This window comes from Lactuca sativa, chromosome 4 (assembly GCF_002870075.4).
Source record: "Lactuca sativa cultivar Salinas chromosome 4, Lsat_Salinas_v11, whole genome shotgun sequence".
In the NCBI taxonomy this organism is placed as follows: Eukaryota; Viridiplantae; Streptophyta; class Magnoliopsida; order Asterales; family Asteraceae; genus Lactuca; species Lactuca sativa.
This window is the reverse complement of record NC_056626.2, coordinates 75,896,378-75,904,628: the sequence shown is the minus strand read 5'-3', so window position 1 is coordinate 75,904,628 and position 8,251 is coordinate 75,896,378. Positions and strand designations below refer to the sequence as shown.

At 33.3% G+C, this 8,251-nt stretch overlaps 1 protein-coding gene and 1 long non-coding RNA gene across 2 annotated transcripts; both read right to left on the bottom strand.

The window, feature by feature from the left end:
• Nucleotides 1–1,263: 1,263 nt before the first annotated feature.
• LOC111896627 (uncharacterized) lies at nt 1,264–3,334 on the bottom strand. Its single transcript, XR_002851993.3, has 4 exons — nt 3,055–3,334; nt 1,937–2,044; nt 1,711–1,850; nt 1,264–1,560 (listed from the first exon to the last, which is right to left on the bottom strand). It is a non-coding gene; the product is annotated as an uncharacterized LOC111896627 (long non-coding RNA).
• Nucleotides 3,335–5,385: 2,051 nt separating this feature from the next.
• On the bottom strand, nt 5,386–7,766 carry LOC111897127 (protein FAR1-RELATED SEQUENCE 5-like). Its single transcript, XM_023893116.1, has 2 exons — nt 5,499–7,766; nt 5,386–5,415 (listed from the first exon to the last, which is right to left on the bottom strand). Exons 1-2 carry the CDS (start codon nt 7,764–7,766, stop codon nt 5,386–5,388), a joined length of 2,298 nt encoding a protein of 765 aa, XP_023748884.1.
• Between the last annotated feature and the right edge of the window lie 485 nt (nt 7,767–8,251).

Sequence of the window (8,251 nt, the reverse complement as noted above, 5' to 3'; positions counted from 1 at the left end):
CGCCACCTCTTGAAACCCTATCGCTACCTCCAGACGCACATCTAAAAAGACAAAGGGATGCTACATCGATCTAGGATTTGTGTTATGACACATCAGATGGAGACGACTATTTAGGGTTTGCGTTTACCCGTATCTTCTTCTCCGACCATTTCCGATAAGGGACCTATTCTTTCTTTTCGGTCCATGAAATGGAGTTTTTAAAGAGAAAGAGCTACAAGAGAAAGAGAATGGTGAAGTTTTTAAACAAAAAAAAAATTGAGTTCTTTCTTTTCAGTCTAGAGTCATCTTATTGGGGTCATCGGAGGATACGATGGTGATGGTGTTTTGCTCTTTCCAGATAGTCAGGGAGACGAAAGAAATGTAGGGAAAGAAAAGGGGGAGGGTGGATAGGTGTATATGTTTTTTCTTTTTTTATTAACTAAAAAATGATAAAACAAATAAAAAAATAAAAAAAATAAATTGTAAAAGGTAAAATAGTTTTTTTATGTTTGGAGGGATGAAGTGTGCAATGGTTAAAACAAACGAGGAGCAGTCCAAGTTAATTTTTAAAAATACACGTTTTCTAGCATATGCACGAGGAACGATTGGTGTAATTTACCCAAAAAAACTAATAGAATTTGATTTGGATATAATATGCAAAGGGTATTTTGATAAATTTATATGTATTTAACATTTTAAATATATGTTTTTGATATTAAATTGATTTATTCCTTATTAAATTATAGGATTGGATATAAATTTGAGTTTAATAGGTTAAGAATGATATATACGTAATTATGAATTTCGGAAGGTAATATCTAATGTTGGCAAAGATATATATATGAAATTTTCTCAAACAAACAAAAAAGAAGTCCACCTCTCTCTCTGTTTATTATAATTTTTGATAAAAGTGGCTGTTCTGAACCAGTTTTGCCCTTCATTTGACCCAAAATTATTTTATATAGGCTATAAACCTATAATTTGCTTCTTAAATGTAAAAATAAGTTGGTGTCTATTTTTTTTTAAAAATGTTATGTTATCCTTGAAGTAAATGATGATAATGGATGTAATCATGTTATCATATAACCACACTTGGTTACACATTGTTATGCTACAAATCATTGAAGATTACTAATGTTATCAATGTATTTTTGAATGCTAGTTATGTCACATACAACCACACTTCATTCAAACCCATGGCAAAACACATGCTTTTTTACTAGTTTACATGCGTTGACAACCCAATCAGTGTTTAAAGAAATGGAACCTTGTGCACAAATAGCATTAAAGTTTACACATGATATTTTAGAAACGCATTAAGATGCTATTCGGGTCTTTCACATTTTCTTAACATAAGCTGACAACCCAATCAGTGTTTTTCCTAATACCAACTTCAAGGATTAAAATGAAGATGGTTACAAAATCCAAAACCAAAAGTTAAAACTATTTATTTACAGATCCATAGAGTTAGAAAGTGTTTAGTTTCCCCATGTGATCATCTAGTTTAAGCCCATGCTTCTCAATTATCTTAACCAACTGCAGAAGAATATCTTGCTTTGCTGAAAGTAAGTCGCCTTCACCCTACAAAATATGAGACAAATCGTTTAAAAAGTACAATGCTACTACTGGATCGATTTACGTTGTGCTTTGTCCTAATTAAAAAAATATTTTTTAAAGTACAACGTGGTAAAAAGTGCACATAATATTATTCGGTGAAAATAAAACACATACCATGTTTTTTAGTTTGGGTTCGATTTCACCGTGTTTATGATTTCTTCTACCATCTTGTGGATCTCCTCATTCTTATCAACTTGAAGATAAATATTGGACACCAATTCATGCCAACCAGCATATGATTTGTTCACAATTGCCTATGAACAAAAAAAAAGGAAGACTATGTTATATACTAAAACAAAACTTTTAAGGTTAGGGAGGAAAGAAGTAAAGTAATGGTCACCTGACTAGAAAATACGGTATTTGGTACAACCATAGGAGTATTGTCTGCAGTAAGCAGTGAGGTGCTTATGACTCCCATCCTAATAACTTTATCTTTCACAGATCCAACCTGTGCAGCCAACAAACTAGATATATAATAACAAATTCATAAAAGATTAAATCAATCACAAATATAACCACAAATACACATTTTGGACTGTTCGCAGTAGATATGTAAAATAGATATGCAGAACAGGGGAAAGGGCAAACAGTAAAAGCAAACCAGATTTGAACTAGGTACTTAATTAACGAAACTTTAACAGAAGAATAACTGTTCATATTTGTGAAAATAACCAATGATTACATAAAACAACTAGACTTACGCGATGAACAAATGATCTTTGCTTTGAATGTACAAAAGCTAAGTAAAAAAAAAAAGGAACCCTAAACAGATATCAGCTTAACGGATGAACATAGCGTATGAAAGACGTCTACGGTATTGAATACGCGTATTTTGGCACGCTCATCTTGGAACTCCAATACACAACATGCCCAGCAACTACGGGTGACCATTAGGACCCATGGATCGGAGTAGGGTTGGTTTTCGGTTCTTTGAATCATGCGAGGTCGGTTCTGGTACAAAACAGGAAAGGTCCGGCCGATCCAGGTTACAAAATCGATTTCGACTGGAATTTTAAATTTAAAAGATCAAATATGTTCTCTATTTATCCGATTATGTTTCCATAAATTGGTTACCCTCTTTCCTACTCTTCCCACCAGTTTTTTTTTGTAAAAATGGGGTTGTTTTCAAAACTATTTGTAAAAATGGGTAGGGATCTCAACGGGCAAACGGGCGGGGCCCCGAAATCAGTTGTCGCTCCCGCCCCCGCCCCCGCCGGTTTATAGGCTTAAAATTGGATTTTTTTTTGTTAAAAAACTGCTTTATTTGTTTAATTGTTTTAGACCGAATACACAACAACAAACAGTGTTACACCGAAATCGAAGGTGAGATACAAAAATCGCGAGCCAACAGTCGACTCAGTTGTAAACGGATTAAGACCGAATACCATAAATCAAATTTTCAAGTCTCAATTGTATCAGAGAAGGAAAGACGGAAATTAAGGGTACATTACCACTTACCTAAATGTGAAGTCACAGGCTGAAGACCGAATAAAGTTGATTATGATTCGTTGACGTGAAGGCTGAAGACCAGTGAAGGACGTCGGCGGCGGTCGTGTCTTGGTCTGGAAGTTGGAGAAATCGCATTCGGAGACTTGGAGTCGGTCTTATTCTCGTCAATCGACAGTTCGTTGTTCGCCACTCTCAAGTCGAAGCTAGTCGATCGTCATTTGGGAAGACGGAATAAAGCTGAAGCGGTGATTTGTGAATTGTGAAGCCCTAAAATTAAAATTTATTTCCCATAACTTATTTGTATTTTACAGTATATATATATATATATATATATATATATATATATATATATATATATATATATATATATATATATATATATATATATATATATATATATATATATATATATATATATATATGGGAAAAGTGAGTATGAGGCTGTAATACGTGTAACCTTAGGTGTGGAACCTGCGATACTACGCCGTTTTATGTATACCCGCTGTCTAATTTCTTTGTTCCTTACCGAACCCCAAATTTTCATTTATTATCGATTCTTACTTGTTGCTCTTTTCCATGGATTTATTCGTTGTTGCTACTATTATCACACGACTCTGAATCCTCCGCTTCTTCCTCAAGAACCATATGGGTGGGCACGACTAATTGTAGGCTCGACTACTTCTATCGTCGTCCTATACAACCCACATCCCTTTTTTCATTTTCAATTTGATTTTTTTTATTGTCTTCCAATTTGATTTTTATTTTTTTCTAGTGAGTTTTCCCCTAAAGCTGAATGATTTCATCATATCTTTCTTCCTTCCCCTATTCTGATCGTGGGTTTCAAATATTGGAAGACAAGACGTGGGTCCCCAGTCCGTTTCTTTGCCATTTGATTTTGACTTTTATTCTTTCATGTATCAGTGGGCAACTTGTTATTATCGTTTAACACAGTTGTGGTTTGAATAAATTGCAAATAGTTGCAATAACATGCTAAATTTCTTTTTAATTCATAGAAAGTTGTATTAGATTGAAATTTGTGTACAATGGCAACAGGTAAGTGACATTATATATCTCACAAATTCTTGCTAATTGGAATGCTTAATAGGTGTTTGATGGAATGCCTAAATGAAATAAACCTCTAAAAATACACAATGTTAGCAGTTTATTATTTATTTAAGGTGCTTGTAGTTGAAACTATCATTCTTTTAAAAGAAATAAGCTACAAAAATATGAAGACTAAAAGTACACAATAAATATTTCAATATGTTAGCTGTATGTATATGCTCAATTTAAAACTTTGCCTATTTTTATGACAGTCAAATACGCTTCTTGAGCGGACAAATGGCCTGAAACAAGAACGAGAGACAAAGATTAGACAATGAAAGAATTAGGATGCTTCAAACCATTTGCTAAATTGAGTATTTTTTTAGTGGGTCATCTTCTAAGTTGAGGTCTTTTCCGTTTGCGTGATTGTGAAAACAAAATTTTACCGATGCTTCTTCTCTTGTAAATTTCCCTGGGTTTTGAATTGTATAAAGTATAAACTCCGAATATTGTATTTAGTTCTAATAAAAAAAGACCTAGGTATTTGTTATGTAAAATTTTATAATATTCTTCCTTGTTAGAGTTGAGATATAAATTCAAATATTCCAGTCTTATAGTTTTATCGATTTTTGAAAGTTTGCTACTACTGAAATTTACTTATTATAACGACGTACTTATAACTTATTACCCGTAATAACAACCTACTTACATTTTTTTTTACCCAAAGTAGCAACACATCCCCTATAAATTGATTCCTTAAATACGATTAAAAGAACAAATAAATACACATCTAAGTCAAATGTAATATTGCGACTTTGAAAGTACCTTTTGTAAGTATATACATTCAAAGAGTATATTTTAGACATCCTACTGATCAATTAAGTTAATTATGTGTACTGATATGGTGTAATTTTCTTTAAGTATTTACAAAGTCAAAAAATACCAACATATAAGAAACAATCAGATACAATAACTTTAATAATTTAATCTATAGTTACATCAACAAATAAAAATAGAACCGTTAAATGAAATCTCAGGTGCATTCACTCATTAAAAATTCATGTTTCTAAAAGCTTTCAACTTGTTAATATATATCTTAAGTTGCATAAATTAACCAAACAATTATGTAAGCTTTTTCTATAAAAAAAAAACAAATAATTGTTTATGAGGTAAAGTTATGCATCTCTAACGAGCACAAACCAAACAGAAGATGCACAAAGGACACATTGATCACAGCAGCAACCAACAACACATGTAGACAAGAAAAAGAAACCATCCACCTGATTACACATATGATCACTGTTTTTCTGCTACAGATTCATCCACCTGATAATAGTTAATATAATGATAATAGTTAATATAAGTATGATAACAAAAATCATGAAGAATCAAATAAATATTACAATTACCTTTCTTTTTGGACAACCGGTGGCATAATGACCCAGTATTTGGCAGTAAGAGCATGTTCTCTTTTTCTTCATGTTCTCTAAAGAAGACTTAATTCGAGTTGCATTTTTTGGACGCCCTTTCGTATTTTTCGGAGCAACAGGATCTCGAACAGATAACTGAGGTGTCATATCTATTTGAGAAATTCCCCTGTATGGATCTAGAGACACAGTCTCAAATTCTTTAGAATTTTTTCGAATCCTTTGATCTTCTAAAAACTTTATTACAAAACTATTGAATTTTTCTATCTCTGTAGGCGAGTCACTTGCTTGTTCGATTGCTTTGTCACAGTTTGAACGAACACACCATAAAGTTAAGGCACTAACTCCATTTTTACTATTCATTTCATCGAGTCTAATGCTGCTATTACCCACCTTGTACCTAACACTAAGTGTCCACCTTGGTAAAATATAGTGATTAGGAAGGGTTTCAACATGTCTTTTCTTCATCACGTAGAGGCTATGCTTGCATAATATCCCATATGTTTCATACTTAGCACATGAACACGTGACATTCACATGATCCACAAAATGAAAGCTAACAATTCTCCAATGTCTTTTCTCAATATTAAGTTGCCCAACCCTATATTTTATTTCTTCTGGGGTTTTACTTAAAGTCTCATGGGTTAAATTACAATTAGCTTCTATCCATTCTTTTTTGAAAACCTCAAACATTTTTCTTGTATAAAACTGACCTGCTTTTGCTTCTATCGGATGAACAGAAGAAAGCACCGGACTGGAGTTCATCGTCTTGAAGTCTTCATCTTCTTCGGCAACCCTTCGAGAGTCGACTGCTTTATCATATTGGAGTACAAATTCATTCAACATGGTCTTGGAATTAACAAATCCATCAAAAAATGAATGAATGCTCTCGCTTCTTCCACTTGTAGTCATGCCAGCAAAGAAAACATCTTTTAAGAAGGCTTTGGCCCAATGTGTTCGTTGGTTATACATTTCGGCTATCCAACTGTTAGTTTCGATGTTATACTTATCACGTATAATGTCCCAATTTCTTTCAAATTGTTCAATTGTATCACTCTTGACCCATTGTTTATAAGATTCTCTAAAATCATTATAACGGGCTACAAGTGGTCGGAGATGTTCCAATTCATGCTTCTTAATGTGCCATGCACAGAAGCGATGTCGAGTGTTTGGGAACACTTGTTTGATTGCATTACCCATAGCTTTATCCTGATCTGTTATCAATGCCACTGGATACTTGCTAAACATACACTTTAAGAAATGTTCAAATAGCCAACAAAAAGTTTCTTCCTTTTCATTTTCTAGTAATGCACCACCAAACAATATAGACTGACCATGATGATTCACACCAATAAACGGAGCAAATGGCATCTTAAATTTGTTTGTCATGTATGTGACATCAAACACAACGACATCCCCGAACTTAGTATATGCATCTCGTGATCTTCCATCAGCCCAAAAAACATTTCTAGGAGACCCATCATCAAACAAATCCACGGCAAAATATTGGTTACTATCTACTAGTGCTTTATCTTGGAAATGTTTAATCAACCCATAAAACTCTTTACCTTTGTACTGTTTTCGTTGCTCGAATAAAACATCGGCGCATTGCTTTGAGGTAACATCGACATTATATGGAGTTTTCATTACATTGACAGCCTTTTTGATTTGACAAGGCCTTAACCCTGATTGACCAAGTTCCACCATAAGAGACTTGCACGCCATTGAACGGTGGATCTTCCCATGAGAACGATGTTTCATCACTTTGGTAGGTGTAATACTTAACTCATGATTATGCTTGTCATTAAACACATCCACAAACCATTCTCCATCTTTTCCTTTTGAAATCCGGAGCATTGCTTGACATCCTGTTCTCAAATCTCTACGACGCTTCTTAGTGCCTCCACATAAAGTATTACCCTTCAAACTTTTAAAGCCTTGTTTATTACATACATATGTCTTCCGATAAGGCTCATTTGTGGTCTTATTTTTAAAGCTCCAATGAACACGTATACCGAATCCATGTAGAAAAGCATATTGGTTATAAAATGTATATGCATCCTTAGGTGTATTGAAAACCTTACCCATAATGCTTAGATCCTTAGCTTCATCTTCGTCACATGCAAGATTCACACTGTCATCATTTATTTTCTTAAATTCAAACGTTGGTTCCAAAGAAGAATTTGCATCAATATCTTCAATTGTATGTGTTGTAAACGACTGATTCACTACTGGGTCTTCTAAATTCATGATCTTAGTTGTTACAGGTATCCGAAAACTAACCATAAAACAGAGGACTTAGTAGGTTAATATGATAAAAAACAAAATTTAATAGTTTTTTTAGCAACATGTTGGTACCTGGTAACTTTGATAATTCAAGAAATTGAAGATGATGAATAGTAAACAGAGTTCTACGTAGGTCAATATGAAAAATAAATATATTAGTGATAATAGAATTCGAAGTTGATAAGGAATTGTAGTGTGCATACAATTGATAAGGAACGACAACAAAAAAGAAGATTAAATTTTTTTCATACCTGGTTGCTTAGATTAAAGGATATAACCAAGGACCATGAATTAGAAAAAGAAAAGCCAGAAGGTAGGTCATTGCGTATTAAAAAAAATTAAGGAATCTGGATAAGAAAGTGGAGAATGAATCATAATATGAGTAAAATTGAGAAAAAGTCATAAGGATTTCACGCAAGCCGAAAATCAAGGAAAATAAAAATATACAG